Source organism: Natator depressus, chromosome 1, assembly GCF_965152275.1.
Source record: "Natator depressus isolate rNatDep1 chromosome 1, rNatDep2.hap1, whole genome shotgun sequence".
Classification (NCBI taxonomy): domain Eukaryota; kingdom Metazoa; phylum Chordata; order Testudines; family Cheloniidae; genus Natator; species Natator depressus.
Genome location: NC_134234.1, coordinates 253,205,742 through 253,223,924, shown reverse-complemented (window position 1 = coordinate 253,223,924; position 18,183 = coordinate 253,205,742). Strand labels below are relative to the sequence as shown.

The 18,183-nt window shown below is 49.8% G+C and overlaps 1 protein-coding gene across 2 annotated transcripts in view; it reads right to left on the bottom strand.

Moving 5' to 3' along the window:
- TOM1 (target of myb1 membrane trafficking protein) overlaps positions 1 to 15,442 on the bottom strand; it is a 28,091-nt gene extending 12,649 nt beyond the window's left edge. Inside the window, exons 1-6 of one of the 2 annotated variants that reach the window (XM_074941383.1) lie at positions 15,289 to 15,442; positions 3,865 to 3,949; positions 2,132 to 2,210; positions 1,214 to 1,363; positions 737 to 871; positions 220 to 333 (exon numbers count right to left, since the gene is read on the bottom strand). In XM_074941383.1, the coding sequence (XP_074797484.1) occupies positions 220 to 333; positions 737 to 871; positions 1,214 to 1,363; positions 2,132 to 2,210; positions 3,865 to 3,949; positions 15,289 to 15,340 (615 nt within the window). In that variant the 5' untranslated portion in view covers positions 15,341 to 15,442. Of the gene's footprint in view, positions 1 to 219; positions 367 to 736; positions 872 to 1,213; positions 1,364 to 2,131; positions 2,211 to 3,864; positions 3,950 to 15,288 lie in introns of both variants that reach the window. The other variant, XM_074941373.1, reaches the window with a different exon arrangement.
- Positions 15,443 to 18,183: the final 2,741 nt, after the last annotated feature.

Sequence of the window (18,183 nt, the reverse complement as noted above, 5' to 3'; positions counted from 1 at the left end):
CCATCTCCTTTCTAAGCTCATCCTGGGCGGATTCCTTTGGGATGTCACTGCTCCGTGCTGGTGACATCGCAGCTTGGCGTGACTGAGTCCCTAGGGCGTTCTAGAGTGGCAGCACTGTCCGGAGGAAGGGGGAGCCCAGGGGCAGCTGTGTTGTGACCAAGAGCTTCAAAGCGAGGGGAGGCGGCAGCAGCAGCAGTACTGGGCCTGTGTTCTGCTTACCTGCTCTGGTGTGGGTGTGATGGGGGCATCGCTGGAGGCACCCGGCCCCACCGGCAAGGAGACAGGGTGCAGGATGGAGTCTACTCCCTGAGGGGAGTCGCCAGCAGGTGAGTTCTGTTCAGACGGAGAGTCAGAGCTATACACAGTCTAGAGAGAGAGAAGAACAAGCACAGCGCAAGAGAGAGGAACCAGACAGCTCACAGGCGAGAGGACACAGCCGCTAGAGAGGCATGTTTATACAAACTCACTCTTTCCAACAGCTCTGCCTGTTTCTCCTTTCCATATCTTCCATGGCCCCTGTGTGCCCCTCACCACCCCACTCCCATGGCTTCTGCGCTCTGGGCACAGCCCCTTTCCACCCACACAGGGCCCCACATGTAGACTGCAATCAGAGATCCTCACTCCTAAGGTAAGCTCTGTGGGCTGGCTGCAGTCACAGTCCCATGCCCCAGCCCCACAGCTCCCATATGGCAGCAGCCATATCCCCTCCCGTCAGAGACCCCCCCCCCCCATTTACCCTCTGCGGTGTGTGGATGGGCGACAGCATGTCGAGGTCAGTCATGGGGAACTCCAGGCCTTTCCTCCTCAGGTCTTCGTAGACAGCTACAACGCCTGTCAGGTCTGGTAAGCTGCGGAATGCATCTGCCCAGGACTGGGGAGAGAAGCAGACGTGCATACCATGAGCAGTTAAAGCATGCACCCTTCCACACAAGCACCTAAGGGCAACATAACCCAGGTCATGGCCCATGCTCTGGAGATCAGTGCTTGGCACTGCTGTGCCAGAGATTCACATCCCATTCTCGGCTCCAGGGACTGGAAGAGCTGTGGGGGTGAGGCCCGGTGGCCTAGAAGTTGTTATTCAGCACAGCATTGTGGGATACCCTGGTTCCTTGCTCCCCTACTGACCAGCATCTTGCCAAGTGCTTTGCAGGGAGGAGAGAGAGGGGCCCTGCCCGGCAATCAGACTTGCCGACTCCTTCCGTCCCTCACTCACCTGTATGAGAGTCAGCACCTTGTCATGCACTATGGTAGGTGGGTTGTTCTTGGGGAGGATGATTCTCACCAGGACGCTTTCCACAAAATCTTGGCTGGCCACGAGAACGTGGAAGCGGTGGCCGCAGTTTTTAACGCACGTCTCCAGAACCTGCGGAGTCACAGGGGCGTTAGTTACAGGCCCCTCCATCCCAACCAGTTTGCCTCGCTCCTCTAACCGGGGGGAATGGAGTCCCCGCCTTTCAGTTTGAGGGGAGGTGTTAGCGCTTCCACCACACATCCTCCAGGTGTCTGGAGATGGAATGTCCACACGGTAGAGGTGTGAGAAGTGGGAGGAAGGCGGGGGTGGAGGGAGGGACCCTTCACCCTGGTGGGATCCTCATAACTGCTGGCTAGCTCAGCTTCCTAGCTGAAGGGTGGGGAGTGGCTTTACCTGAGCCAATTCAGGATCACCTGGTACACAGGGTTCTAAAAGGAAAACCCCACATGATGGTATCCCTCATCGCACTTGAAGTAAAGCCTGCCAGATTTGCCACATGCCCGAGCGTGGGGAACCCTGGCTCCTACAGGAACCCCAGCCTTCCCTACTCAGACAGCAGGAATCACATGGTGTCACTCACTCTGCAGCTCCCAAGATGCAAGCGTCCCCGCTGCACCATCCTCTTGACTCCACATCCCAGACTCCCTTTACAGTACCATCCCACACCTTAGTCCAAGCCCCCTTGTCCCCACTCCCAGACTGTGAATACCACTCCCACAGACAACTCCATAACCTCCCTGTCTTATTTGGTTCCGACAGTGACCAATTGAGCTGTACTGTGGTAACCCCTGGAGATGGCAAGGGACAATGGTAGAGCAACCCAAGGACCTAGCCTTACAGCAGGGTTCATGGAGCTGAGAAAGGGATCACACCACTCACTGTCAAAGCCAGCATGACCTCATGGAAGTTCTTATTTCCTACGATCCGCTTCTTTATGGCTCGGAAGGCATCTTTGGGCCTGGAGAAAGATTACACAGGGGGCTGCACTGGCTGAAGAGACACAAAACAATACGGCTGCCAGTTTCCAGGGACTTGCAGTGAGGGTTGTAATCAGCCAACGATTTGCCCCCAGGCTTTTGGGGTGGCCCAAAGCAACAACGAGTGAGCTGGCTCCCCGTGGTGGCTCTGCCTCGGGAGCAGTCGTTAACACTAGCAAGTTACATTTCCTGGAGCCACGGGCACCTGTGCTGACACCATTGACAATCCACCATGTGCAGAGCGAGGCAGAGAGAGCGAGAAAGAGCAGACAAAAGGAGCTGCACTAGGAACACACCATTCCTGGATTCACCAGCTGGGACAGAGCAAAATCCTGTGCCGGAAGGGGGAAATTCCACTTCTACGCAGAGATGTTATCCTGAAACCTTAGGAAATGCACCACCGATGGAATGAACTTCCAGCTGCAATGCAGGGAAGACACAGTGGCAGTGTCATGTCAGAAAGCAAGAGAGACAAGCTGTAACTGAGTTGGTGCCTTTCACACTTTCTTGGTCAGGATGAAAGTGCTGAGGCACAAGTGCACCTCAATACTGCGTGAGGACTGGGTGATGGACTGTCGTGCGCTGGCAGAGCCGACCGAGACTGGGGTCAAGGCTGTAATAGCAGGTGGTGCCGAAGGGTCAGAATAAAGTGCATTTTATGGGGGATGGGATGGGAGTAACAGGGGGTGCTGCAGGTCAGGACTGAGGTGCATTGGCTGAGCTGTCTGGAGCCCAGAGCTGGACCAGCAAGGGGACTGCAGATTAGGCCTGAGGGACAAGGAGAGAGCTAGGAGTGTGTGTGCAGTGAGGACACCAGGACTGGAACAGAAGAGATACTACAGGTTGCTGCTGAGATGCGCTGGAAAGATGGGTGATTCAGAGAATAAAAAGCTTTGTAAGTGGAGACTGGGCCATCCTAGGAGCTCTCACTCCAGTCCCACGCTGCTGTGGGCGGGACAGAGGGAGCAGCAAAGCCCCCGTTTTGGATTTCATGTAGCATCATTCCCGTTACATACTGTTCTTGACGTCTCTGCAGCCAGAGGCAATGGCCCCTTTGGAGCTCACCAGCAAACCCATTGCGGGTTATTTATAGGGTCCTGAGTTAACATGCCTGGCATTCCCTGGATTTCTGAATGTCTTGTCTTAAGGCTGCTCAGGGAGAGAGGACCTTGGACCTCCCACCCCCTTGCATAGGTCTGACTTACTGTGTATGAAAATACCTGAGAGCACAACTCCCAGGGAGAGAAACAGCAAGCTATAAAGAAGGAATACAACAGAATAAAACAATTTTAAACTGTGCTTCATCAGAGGGGATGAGAACTTGCTTGAACCGGGTGTAAGCGGGGAACCTGATGGCCCATTTGATAAACTGCTCCCCATGCTGGAATTCTGGGGCATAATGAATGAGGCCTTTGGCAGCTGACATTAGCTAGGCTGCCCCTCTAACTCCCTCTACCAAAGCCCTTACCCTGGGAGTGTCCAGTGACCCAGCTTTTTAATCCCACCATCCCATGCTGCCAGGAGATCTGACTGTACAGGGTGTGTGCCTGTGTGTGTTTTTGGAGATGCATACACAGCAGACTCTGGGGTTGCAGCATGTACATGCACATCGGTTAGTGGGGCCAGCTCCCTTACCCTTCCTCCGTCTCGTTAATGATGTCACAAATTTCCATGTTGAGGGCCCAGTTCTCGCTCTGCAGGGATCCATCGGTAGCTTTCTCTGGGGAAAGGAGAAACAGGACAAGGCTAAGAATGGCCCTGGTTTGCCTCTGACTATTGCTCAGTAGTCAACTGTGAGGAGTGCGGACACCTAGGAATGAAAGGCTGCTCTCACATGGTGGTGGGAGCCAGGCTGCCAAAACGATGCCCCTCCAGGAATCTTAACCAAAAGGAATGTGGCCAGAATATCCCTGTAAAATCCCAACCCAGCCTTGTGAGGGGAGCCTGCTGCCCAGTAGGTGGCACTATTGCAAATAGCTTTACTGGTTAGCAATGTTTTTGCTCCAAGTCAGCATTGCCCATCCACTTTGTTCACTACCTCACTGAGCTTCACACTGCAGACTTAGGGGAAGAGGCTCAGATGGGAAGGCGTGGCCAGTGAACTCCAAAATACAGTGACACTGTATTGGGAACAATGCTGCACAGCCAGCAAGGGGAGCAACACCACACCGGGTCAGATCCTTCTCTCAATTTCTCTGGTTTAACTCTTGCTTTAAGTGAGAGCAGAATCACGCCCCTTGTTTTTATGTAGGCCCTACAAAAACAAAAAGCTGCTTAGTTTTTAAGTTTCTCTTCCCATGAAACCAAAACATCTGGCCCTTTAGAATGTGAGGAGCATGAAGGGAAGTGGGTTCCAGCACCAAGTTGGGGCAATGTCAGTCCCACTCTGACTGTGTCTCCTTTAATTAGGAGTTCCTGAATTTGCCAAGATGTTATTCATGGCTGAATCCTGAGCAACAAGCTGCTATTACTCAGAGTTACCAGTGCCTCCACCCTGTAATCAGCCAAGCCTCAGTCCCACCCTGCACCCACTGGTTAGAGGACTGGATAGGTTAGGAATCCTGCCAGCTTGCAGGGGGAAAATAACACTAACCAGGCAGACAGGCAGCTGGGACTCTATATATAGAGAAATTGAGGGATGGGCATGGGAAGACAAGTAAACACAATACAACTGATCGGCATGCCGCACACACAGAAGTGCTAGGGACCAGAGAGGATCTTTCCCAACTCCCCATCCCATTTTCTAAACTGCTCACTGATCACACGGGGCCAGAGTTTCAGAAGAGCTCAGGGACAGAGTTTCAAGTGCGCAGCAGCCACAAGCTGGGCCTGGTTTTTCAAAAATGCTCAGCCCCATTTAGGCACCTAATTAAAGGCCAGATATTCAAAAGTGCTGAGCACTCAGCATTGTGAGCTCTCTGGAATATGGGGCCCTTCGAGTCATGTGGATGCCCCTCTCCCTCCCCTTCAGAAACAGCCCTCTGCAGATCTGTCTTCCCTCCCCATTTCTGACCCAACCATTCTACTATCATCAGAGCAACAGTTAATGGTCTTGAAGAAGACTGTAGTCCCTTACAATGCATCCCTCTCTGCTGGCATTGGAAAGGGGGCAGGGACAAGACAGCGGGGGGTAGGATTAGAGAAGGTCTTTGCTACTCCTAGATAAAGAAATAAAATAAAATCCCTGCATTTCTGGATATGATGCCACTAATGCAGGAGTGGGAACACACTCTGCAATGCAGCCCATAGCTACCTTCATTGTGTATACGGCTATGCATCCCTCAGAAATTACAAATCTAGGCAGGTGATTGCCCAGCAATCTGCTCCCTTTAATGCAGCACTGGAAAGGTCTGGCTCGCCTCCTGCCCCACTGCTGTACCCTGAAGGCTCCGGGCAGATCAGGTGACCCTTTCTACTTCAATAAATAATTTTTAAAATGCTGGTCTTTGAGATATCCCCTTTCCCCCCTTCCCCAGTACTCCGGTGGGTACATCCTGCCCATTATAAACCTCAGCACAAAATCCAAGACAGCTGCATACTCTGCCACACTGTCTGTTACCAGTCCACCTGCATTGAAGGGCACAAGTAACACCACGCGCACTCTACTGAAAAGGGCGTGTACACAAGCACACCATTCTCCCACCTCACCAAAAAACCCAATCACACGTGGATGGAGAAAGGGAGCCACCTCACTTGTGCACAGGAGAAGAGGCAGCAATGGATGGGGCTGCTGGACAATCTTCAGCAACAAGAGAAACTGGAGGGTGGGGATGGAAAGAAAGCTGCTCACAACCATCCTGGCTTCCTTTGGATGCAAGAGTCCCTCAACCCTCCCCCAACTTTCCTAGGCCTGATTTCACACAGTGAACTGTATCACCCCCATGCAAAGAGATCCTTTCAAGGTCTGGGAGGGTATTTACATTTCAGAAAGGAATGCAAACAAGCTGCATACACTCCTCTGGCTGGCTGTTCACCTACCAGAAAGAGAGGATTCCAAATAGGTGACATATATGTACACAAATGGCCACAAAAGAATGCACTACGGTTCACTGATTCAGCCATCCTATCTGGCTGTGGCCAATGACAAGTGGTGCACCTGCTAAAAATGCAATGCACACTCAAAAAAAAAAATAAAATCAGAGTAGACAGCAGTATTTGGGTTAGGGTTGCCAAGTGTCCAGTTTTTGACTGGAACATCCGGTTGAAAAGGGAATCTGCCGGTTTCAATCAGTTAAAAATCCAGTTGGTGGGGCTGGCAGGCTCCCTACCTGGTTCCGTGCACATCCTGGAAGTGGCAACATGTCCCTCAGCTCCTAGGTGCAGGGGCGACCAGGGAGGCTCCGCACACTGCCCCCGCCCCGAGTGCCGGCTCTGCAACTCCTATTGGCCAGGAACCATGGCCAATAGGAGCAGTGGAGACGGCGCCTGCGGGCAGAGGCAGCGTGCATCATGCCAAGCCGCCGGGCCCCTCCGCCTAGGAGGCAAGGGACATGTCGCCACTCTGGGGAGCCCCCCGAGGTAAGCATCACCGGGAGCCCAATCCTTGCACCCCCTCCCATACCCCAACCCCCTGCCACAGCTCGGAGCCCCCTCCAGCATCCAAACTCCATCATGGAGCCCACCCCCACACCCCTGCACTCCAACCCTGTGCCCCAGCCTGGAGCCCCTTCCCACACCCTGAACCCCTCATTTCTGGCCCCACCCTGGAAACCGCAGCCCCAGCCCAGAGCCCGTACCCCCTCCCACACCCCAACCCCCTGCCTCAGCCCGGAGCCCCCTTCCACACTCCGAACCCCAAGCCCCCTACTGCACCCAAATCCCTCATCTCTGGCCCCAGCCCAGAGCCCACACCCCAACCCCCTGCCCCAGCCCAGAGCCCCCTCCCACACCCTGAACCGCTCATTTCTGGCCCCAACCTGGAATCCGCAGCCCCAGCCGGAGCCCTCACCCCCTCCCGCACCCCAACCCCCTGCCCCAGCCCAGTGAAAATGAGAAAGTGAGTGAGGGCGTGGGTAGGGTGATCAGACAGCAAATGTGAAAAATTGGGACGGGGGTGGGGGGGGGCAATAGGAGCCTATATAAGAAAAAGACCCAAAAATCTGGACTGTGCCTATAAAATCGGGACATCTGGTCACCCTAAGTGTGGGAGACTGAGTGACAGAAGGAGTGGGGGATGGAGTCAGCGGGGGGGGGGGGGGGGAAGACGGGGGGGGGCCTCAGGGCAAGGGTGTTCATTTTTTTGCGATTAGAAAGTTGCCAACCCTAATTTGAGTGCACGGAAAGATATGAGTATGATTGTGAAACAGATCCAAAAACAAAGCACCAGGAACAACCCTAAACAGTGTAGGGGCTGGACTAGCTGATCTAACAGGCCTTTTCTGTCTCTAACTTCTATTACCTCATGATGGACCATTTTAAAACACCTGTTCTCAGCATTGCACCTCCAGGCTGCTCTTTGAGATAGCTGGAGTTATTTCCCTTATAATCCTTCTGGCTCCTATGCAATAACGGACTACCTGAGCTCAATAAGAGACACAGAGTTTTCTCCGAGACAGGAAATCCTGGACTTTACTGCTTTGTTAGAGCTTTGGCGGAAAACAAAGTCTGTTATTGCTCACATGAAGGATCAAAAAGCAGGGCCCTGTTTCATGAGCTGTAATTAGTACATGAGATGTCTGTACCTCATGAAATCTGATGCCTGCAAGCCCGAGTACTGCACAGAACAGCGATAGATTCCTAAGGCAGGAGGCACAAGAGCCTGAATATGATTGGTTTCAGAATAGCAGCCATGTTAGTCTGTATTCGCAAAAAGAAAAGGAGTGCTTGTGGCACCTTAGAGACTAACACATTTATTTGAGCATAAGCTTCCGTGAGCTACAGCTCACTTCACAGGATGCATTCAGTGGAAAATACAGTGGGGAGATTTATAGGCAACCACACCACACAACAGAACCACTAACCCAGGAACCTATCCTTGCAACAAAGCCCATTGCCAACTGTGTCCACATATCTATTCAGGGGACACCATCATAGGGCCTAATCACATCAGCCACAATATTAGAGGCTCGTTCACCTGCACATCTACCAATGTGATATATGCCATCATGTGCCAGCAATGCCCCTCTGCCATGTACATTGGCCAAACTGGACAGTCTCTACGTAAAAGAATAAATGGACACAAATCAGATGTCAAGAATTAGAACATTCAGAAACCAGTCGGAGAACACTTCAATTTCTTTGGTCACTCAATTACAGACCTAAAAGTGGCAATTCTTCCACAAAAAAACTTCAGAAACAGACTCCAAAGAGAGACTGCTGAACTGGAATTAATTTGCAAACTGGATACCATTAACTTAGGCTTGAATAAAGACTGGGAGTGGATGGGTCATTACACAAAGTAAAACTATTTCCCATGTTTATTCCCCCCGCTGTTCCTCAGACGTTCTTGTCAACTGCTGGAAATGGCCCACCTTGATTATCACTACAAAAAGTTTTTTCCCCCCTGCTCTCCTGCTGGTAATAGCTCACCTTACCTGATCACTCTCCTTACAGTGTGTATGGTAACACCCATTGTTTCATGTTCTCTGTGTATATAAATCTCCCCACTGTATTTTCCACTGCATGCATCCGATGAAGTGAGCTGTAGCTCACGAAAGCTTATGCTCAAATAAATTGGTTAGTCTCTAAGGTGCCACAAGTCCTCCTTTTCTTTTTGTGAATATGACTGGCCACTCAACATTCCAAATTGCAGGGGTCATCAGAGAATATCCTATGGCATTCCCAAAAGCTGGAATCTGATTGGCAATAGCACATTCCAAGCTGACTGCACGTCCGCCCCATAGAAACTTCAGAGCCATTTAATTTTGGCAGTTAATCTAGCTCCAGATGTTGAGGAACCACTGAAACTTGTGGAACCATATTGCTCTATGGGATGGTCAGGTTGATCCAGGCTGCTGGGAATTCTGGCATGCTTCAAACCCAAATCATCTCCTCTTTTCCCTCAAACAGCAGCTCCAATGCCCAGGCATATATGAGCGAAGAACTGAATCTCACTTTTTCTTCCCGCCTGCTCTTTAAAATTTTCCTGCTTATTGTGACTAAGTTATCAAAGCTATTTGTGTTCTAAAGATGGGAGTCAATTCCACACCTGGCATAAGTAGTACAGTGGAGGCGCACCTGCTCATTCCAAGACTGAATTTGACCTAGGGACTTTATTAATTTGCCAGTCTCTCTCCTCTTCCTTTCCAATCCTGCTGGGGAGAGCACGGTGCTGGATTTGTGATCTCATACAACCATTCCTGTGGCCGCAAGATGTCATGTGGCAAACAAGTCAGAGTACTGGAGAAGCTAGAGACAGAAGAGATCAATCAGCCTCCAAGACCTCTGTCTCCTTCCTCCCTCTCTTCAGAATTGAAGAACCTCTCACAAGTCAGCCAGCACCCAGAAACTCCTCTCTTTATCTATATTCTGAAAGGCTCTCCAGTAACAAGTCAGAGTCTATAATCCCCTCCAGAGCCTCCTCCAATTCATCCTTATGCCTTTTGCCAACATCCCCTGTAGTGCTTTGTTCAGTCTAGTTTTAAAAGGTTTTGCAAAGGGCTGAGCACTCAACTCCCACTGACTTCAGTTCGAATGGAGGGTGCTCAGCATTTCATGGGATCATAACCATGGAGATCCAGCAGAAAGTGACATCAGAGACAATGCACCCTCCAGCCCAGTTCTCCCTGGCTTCCTGTCCAACTCAGAATCCTGTACAAAATCTCCCTATCAAGATCTATGCTCTCCCCTCCTGTGAAGAAACCTATGGGAGGAGATACAAACTCAGGAAAGTCTCCACAATTCAAACTCTATCTACATTCTTCCCTCAAAGGGAGGGGTTTCCACTTTAGAGAGAGGGGAGGGAGTGTGGTTCAAAACCATGTCCAGGCTGAGGATCCACAGAGACATGCTGCTCCAAACCTGTGGGCAGGTGGGCCTTTACACTTCTTCCCCTGCTCCCCTTCCATCAGGCAGCACGGTTTCCTAAGCTGTACGGCAAATACCTGTTCTGTGCTGGGCTCTTCCATGGGGTGCAGGCCCTGAAGAGGTGTTAATGCTTATCACAGCAGCATTAGCTTTCAGGTACCTGTGTGGTTCTGAGGGGGGGCATGCTGAAGAGAACAGCTGCTCTCCGATTCTTTTCTCTCTCACCCCCTGAAACTGCAAGCCCCAAGTCCATGGAGCTGGGATGGAGGGACCTCTAGGAGGTGGGGAGGGGATGCTGCATTGGCTTCACTTCTTTCCTTTCAATGCTTAGAGGGTGTTTCCGGTGTATTATATTTTGTTCACCTCTGTACATCGCAACGGACGGCCTCATATCTCCCTGGCCTTTGCCACCCCACCCCCCCCTCTAAATTTAGCTCTTCCTATTTATCATCTTCCTTAAATACTACACTCCTGTATGCCTCCGCACAGGATAGAGACTTGAATAGAGACTGGGAGTGGTTGAGTCATTATACAAAGTAAAACTATTTCCCCTTGTTTATTCCTCCCCCGCACTGCTCCTCAGATCTTCTTGCTAACTCCTGGAAATGTGCGGGAAATGGCCCACCTTGATTATCACTTCAAAAGGTTTTCTCTCCCCCCACCCCACTCTCCTGCTGGTAATAGCTCATCTTAAATGATCACTCTCCTTACAATGTGTATGATAAACACCTATTTTTTCATGGTCTGTGTGTATATAAATCTCCTCACTGTATTTTCCACTTTATGCATCCGATGAAGTGAGCTGTAGCTCACGAAAGCTTATGCTCAAATAAACTGGTTAGCCTCTAAGGTGCCACAAGTACTCCTTTTCTTTTTGCGAATACAGACTAACACGGCTGCTACTCTGAAATCCCCACAGGAAGTGGCAGACCTCTCTCTTCCCCCACCCCCTGATACAACCAAGCTCTGTTTGTTCTGCATTGTGTTGCAATTTTCTTTAAACTCCAGGTGTCAAGGTCTGGGAGTGTGAGGTATGGGTGATTCCCTGCCCTTTCCCCTAGAGTCTCTAGGGCCTTGTTACTCTTGGAGAGCATCCTTGTACTGTTGTGTTTTTTCCCTCTTAGGGATTTTCTTGTAGCTCTTAGGGACCACAGAAACCCTCATGTGCAGAAAATCCACACTCTTGGCAGATGGAATGTTTTTCTGTGGATTGGGAGGTTTCTTTCCTTGGTCAAAGCTCTTATTTTAAAAGGAAGTTTCTGGCCTCCTGGGTTGGGAAGGGCCTTCAGGATATAACAACATGATAGAGCCTGATCTTGTGGTTAAATCCCAGGACTGGGAGTCAAGAGCTGGAGAAACTATTCCTGGCCTGCAACTGACTTGCTGAGCAAGTCACTGAGGTTCTCTGAGCCTCAGTTTCCCCAACTGAAAAATAACAGGGATATACTGTAAAGTACTGAGCTCCTCAGATGGAACGCACCACAGAAGTGCAAAGTATTTTTATTACTGTGTTCAGTGTCTTTCACTGCAAAGCGTTTTACAAGCTTTACAAACCAGACACACCAAGTTGCTTCATTCCCCTAGTCATTTAAGCTGTTGCACTATTATCCTTCTGAGTCTGCAGACCAGTGGAAATAGTAGCACTATGCTGGTCTAGTGCTCAAGACTCATGGGTTCTATACCCAACTTAGCCATTGTCCTGCTGCGTGACACTGGGCAAGTCACTGTCTTATGTCTCAGGTTTACCTATCTATAAAGTGAGGATAATAGAACATCACAGGGGCGTTGTGAGGCAGCGCTCAAAGGGAAAGAACGTGTTCCCATTTATAGATGCCAGCTCTTTCCCCATCACCTTTGTAAAACCGTAACCCTCTCCATGCTGGCTTCTTCATCACTGGCTACAACACCCTCACCCCTCTGGGCTCTCCTCTCCCTCACATCTCAAGTACTGCAGACAGGAAGCTCTCCTCTGCCATGTCCCCCTCCGTCAACAGCCCTGGATACACTGGCCTCCTCCCTTTGCTGCTGACTTGTTGCCTGGAAACCCCTCCTACATCAGAAACAGGAACTCAGGAGAAGCTGGTCATGATCTGGCTACCGCCATTCAACCAGGACATGAGGTAGGGAAAGAAGTGGAGGCCTGTAGCATCTAAGGGTGGGTTTAAGCAAACCTGACCAAATGTAACATGCAGGATCCATTCACTTCAGAAATCAAGGGTCACTTATTCTTGAAGAAAAGGAGTACTTGTGGCACCTTAGAGACTAACCAATTTATTTGAGCATAAGCTTTCGTGAGCTACGAAGCTCACCAAAGCTTATGCTCAAATAAATTGGTTAGTCTCTAAGGTGCCACAAGTACTCCTTTTCTTTTTGCGAATACAGACTAACACGGCTGTTACTCTGAAACCTGTTATTCTTGAAGGGTCCAGGAGAATGCTCCTCCAGAAAATAATTGACAATGCATCTGCCTGCTGTCTGTTACAGATTACATGGAATCATTGTAGGAGCGACCCCTTCCCCCACACTGCTGTACCACATACTGTGGACCTGGCTGCTGCCCTCCACTCCAGAGCGTGCCACACTTCAGCAGTGCTCTAATTCTATAGTTTCTACAGTGCTTTGGGCTCTTTGGAATGAATAGCACTTATAGCAACATAAACATGGGGCCAGTGTTTCAAGATGAAAGACCAAGGCACCCTGTCTTGGTGCCTGATGCTAGGTAGCAACATGGGTGTGCGCCTGTGTAAATTCCAAAACAAGACACTCCATTGCACATGCTTCTCTTCTTGAAGAGAGGATGAGAGAACAAGCATGTGACAGATGTTAGTCACATTGCTTAAAGCACAACTGGAAGGCATTCAGATACCACACTGATGAGTGCACCGTAAGAACCTGAATAGAATAGAATGTCATGGGAAATCCACTGGACGATTTTGATGGGTATCAGGGAGAAGGTTTTAGTGGGTGGGGGCAGGGAAGAGAAGGGAGAAAAGGGTATCCACTCTTCTCCTCTTCAGCCAAGCAAACTACCCTCCCTCTTCTCCTATGACACCCTGTAGACTCAGCTCTGTGAGAGAGGAAGGGTGAAAGGAACTAGAAGGCCCCCATGGGTGAGAGGAATGTAGGTCTCTGACATGACAGAGGCTTGGTGGTGGTGGCATAGCCACAGGGATTCCTGTGGTGAACATGTGCTTAAACAGCCTGTCATCAGTATCACGGGTTCAATTAGTGAGTGACTTCTTCAGGCTGTCAAAGAAAGTCTGCAGAAGGTTGCAAAGTCTGAAACAAAACATTGTGGAACTGACAGGCAAACAAGGAAAGGACCAGAAACCAAGGACAGGCCTAGTTCCCAGGGCCACAAGATTTCCCTGAAAAACTGAAAAAATATTACACCACACAAGCAGGCAGTCTTTATACATATTTTTAAAGGAAACTTTGTTAAATACTTAAAAAAAAAAAAAACTTACTGTGTATCCCTCCCTGCTTTGTTTCTCCAGTCCTTTCTTGCACTTTCTCTCTAAAACAATTTTCCAATTTCTTGTTCTACCCTTAGTTTTTTATCTTTATATTAGTTTCCTCTCTTCCTTTCATTAAACTCAGCCAACAGACTAAGAGGAATGCTGTTCTTCCTACATTTGCAAGGTCTTGGATTGGACGCTATTTATTCTCAAGTTCTTAGAGGTGATGTACGTCTAGGATATCCTCCCTTTCTAAAAACTTGACAGATGAAGACACATTCCCTGCCCTATCTGTAAAGCATTGGGGAAATACCTGGTGCTATAGAAAAGGGTCCAATCCTAAAAAAACTCCGGCTAATAACTAACTCAATGAGTAGAAATCAATACAGTACTAAAACATAACATGTTTACACTGAACGAGCCTATTCTTCAGCTAGGGAAGATGCCCTAATTAAGAGAGCTCAGTTAAACAGATTAGCAAATACAAACAAGACTTCCCTGTTAGAAATTCCACAGATTTTGCCAAAGCTTCCCACAGATTTCTATCAAGACTGATCACGGGTCTTGTGGCCTGTGGCAGGGGCGAGAAGGATAACTCCACAAGAAGATGGAGGGTGTGAGGAGCCAAGTAAGGAATTAGCTTACAGCAGGGCCAGGTGCATACAGTTATTACAGGTTTCAGAGTAACAGCCATGTTAGTCTGTATTCGCAAAAAGAAAAGGAGGACTTGTGGCACCTTAGAGACTAACCAATTTATTTGAGCATAAGCTTTCGTGAGCTACAGCTCACTTCATCGGATGCATACTGTGGAAAGTGTAGAAGATCTTTTTATACACACAAAGCATGAGAAAATACCTCCCCCCACCCCACCCTCCTGCTGGTAATAGCTTATCTAAAGTGATCACTCTCCTTACAACGTATTACAGTGCCATAAACTTAGAGACGCATGCACAACCCTTGCCCTGTAGGGCTGGCTGTGAAGCTGCCATGAGCATGTGTCCTTCCCCCAAAACTAGCTGGGGCCCCAATAATTGCACCGGTGGGGCTGGGCGGCTCCAAGGGCAGGGAGCAGATATTACAGCTCCCCTCCCGACAACGGGCGCCTACGGGCTGTTCCTGCGGTTCCCTTCCTCTACAGGCACCTACCACCCCTACCGAGGCGACGGCGCCCGGCTCCGGTGAGCTCCTTCTCGGGCCCGCCCAGCAGCCAGAGGCGCCAGGTCTGTTACTGCAGGGTCGCCGCCACCCCGGCCAATAGGAGGCCCCAGAGAACTGTGAGGCTGGACACCCGCTCCCAGCCCCGCCCCCTCGCAGGAGACGTGGCTCTCGCCACCGGGGCCCTTTAAATAAGAAAAATTCCGAGACCCCCGCGCACGGGGATTGGCTGGAAGGGGAGCCCCCAGGGCCCGCCTCCCCGCCCGCTCCCTATTGGCCGCTGGTGCCAGTCAAACAAATGAGCCTCGCCTCCTTATTGGCCGGAACCGTGTCAATCCCGCCTTGAGGCCGTAGGACCCGCCCAGCCGCTCGCGCCTACCCAGCACCCAGCTGCTATCGCTGCTTCCCAGAGGAGGGGGCTGAGTTGGCGGCGGAGTCCGAGTGGCCGGGACGTGGGGTAAGGGGGGGCTGAGGGACTCACCGATGCGCTGCCCCACGGGGGAGCTGAAAGGGCTGCCCAGGAGAAACTCCATCGCCGCCGCCGCAGCACAGCCCAGTAATCAGCTGACAGCGCGGGCGCCCGTCACGTGACCTCCCCCCCCCCGGCTCAGGACGGGGTGTGTCTCGTAGCCCCGCCCACGCGTGACGAAAGCAAACGGCCTTCTGTTCTTCGAGGGCGTGGCCGCGGGGGAGAGCGCTGGGAGTGCTGAGTGAAGGGAGGGCCTGTAGCGCTCGCCACCACAGTGACGTCACACAGCAATGCCCGTGACCTCACAGTGTGATGTCACAGAACATGTCATCGTGCTGCAGGGTCACAAGGGGCCTGCGAAATATCCACTGGGAAGGTGAAGGACCCCGCTGTGGCCCGCTCCTTCCCTCTCCCATCCCCCCAGCGGCCCCTCTGCCCCCCAGCCTTCTACTGACCAACCCACAAGACCTGTCCTTCCTTTGCCCTCAGACCTGAGCGCCACCTACCCCCCAGACCTGATCCTTCACCCGCACCCACAAAGACCTCACTCCCCCATTCTTTCCCCACATCCAAAGGAGTAGACTAGGCCTCTGTCCCCAGCGCTGTGTGGCACATGGATTAGAGCAGAGCAGCAGTCTCCTATGCAAGGGATGCACTTGCTCCTCCCCCACGTTACTGCAGCCAGGCAAGGGCTCTCGCTCATTTTCAAGGTAAGGCATAACATGGGGCAACAATGAACCCAAGGTCATGTTATCACATTACAATGCCCCCAAAGAATTCAGGATCCTGCCAAAGTAAATTGCAAGGGCTTTTATCATAGCCCTGCGACATGCCTATTAAATTCACAGCTGGCCTGTCTCCCCTGCCTGGGGTACCTCAGTGCTGTCCACCCCCTGCCGAAGCAGGTGCTCTCCTGAGTGAACAAAAATCCTCACCTACGTCCTGACCTGATATGCTGATTGTTTTTCATCTCAGAAATTGTCCTCACTTCAGGCAGTGGGAAATGTGGTCTGGTGGTTAGAGCAGTATGGGAGTCAGGAGTGCTAGTGTGAGCTTTGACACTGACTGCCCATTTAATCTTGGTCAGATCACTTCAAGTCTGCCCCCTGGGTTTTCCTATTTACCAAACGGAATCATACCCATATCTGCCTAATATTTTTGAAATCTGCAGATGAAAGGTGTGCTGGTAGAGGAAATTAGACTTAGAGTTCTGTCAGCATGCTGAAGGGTTAACCTGCACCAACCTACAACTAGAGGCTTTCAGGAAAGATTTTTAAGTGGTACAGTTAAATATTTTCAAATTGTGTTTACTTTTCCTAAGTCTGGGGACTTCAGAGACTCCACAATCACACAAAGGCCTGATCTACCTAAAACTTATACTGGTTTATCTACAGGGCTAATTTTATACTGAGTCAGTGAAACTGGTGTAACTTTGTGTGTGGACACCATCAGATTAAACCTGGCGTATTGCATTTTGGCTTGTCAATAAATTTACAAATGCATGCTAAACCAATATAACTCTGAAACCTATACAAGAGAGTTCACATACAACAGATGCACCAGTTTAACTGAACTAATTTAAATTAAACCAGTGCAATTTCTGTCTGGATACACAGATCTAAGGGTGATGTTGCCTCTCGGGGGTATCAGTGTGGGAAGAAGGGGAAAGAGTGGGAATTCCCTAACAGGAATTGATTCACCCTAATGACCTAAAATGGAAAATTTCAGGCAAGAGGGGCTAGTCTTCCTACTAAGTCTAGCACACTGGTGGTACTCAACCAAAAAACAAGACTTTAATAGATGTGCCAATCAAAATACCAGCCTCATTTGTTATTCCTGACAACAAGGGTACTGGATACTAAAGAATATGTCTCTGTAGTAATTATTCCATAGAAGGGAACCATTTGAAAGTCACCAATAAGTATTTTTGGAGCAAATACCATCCATAAAATGTCTTAGAATCAAAAAACCTTTTTGGAGCAACAGTAATCAAATGCAATTTATTGTTTTAACATAGTATGTTACTCCAAAAGCCTGAATGTACTGATTTATTAATCCATGCAGATTATGAACTCACAATAGCACCCTGTGTATGTGTCATATCTATTTTTAAAACAGACCTAGTAGTTTGGGTTCTACTGCCTCTGAATCAAGCCAGGCTTATTACTTCTGTGGGCTTTGGTGACATGGGTGGAGGCTGCTGAAGAGTGACGGACGGAACTGCTTCCTTTGCTATGGGACTTGTGCTGGGGAGTTTAGGACCCCTCTCTCTACCTGAGCGGTCTTTTAAATTGGCCAACGCCAGCTCCAAAGTTTACATTTGCTGTGTTGTGAGTGCGAGGGGTGGACTAGAACATAGCCAGCGGCACTTAACATACGCAGAACAGTTCTAAGTGCTTCATCTTTTAGTTTTACTGTTTGTTTCTGTTTTATGCATGGTGGTAGGAGGAACTGACAACCACCTTCAGTACGTAAGTCTTTTTCCGCCAACATATTAAATAGTTCTCTTAATGTGGTTTTCCTGGAATGTTGAAATGTGTGAGGGTAGGTGGTTATGTATTTTAAAATTTATCTCTTGTCAACTTGTGTTGAAATACAAAATACAGTTTGCGTTGGTGAAGTGTCATATTCTGTATCATCATGGGTTGAGACATCCCAACACACAAGTTCTGAGGCTGCAACTGGTCCATGAGTTTCTCAACTCCTGAAAACAGAATTTTTAAAGAATATAATGACAAGATGTGATCCTACTATTTCTGTAACTAGTGGTTTACCATACTGATCCTGAACCGCCAGTACTATTTTGCTTGCAACACATGAATTGAGCTGCAGGGAAGGTCACAGGGGCAGGAACATGGCTCAGTAGTGGGATATTTGCAATGCTAGATGACAGCTCTCAGGCATGTC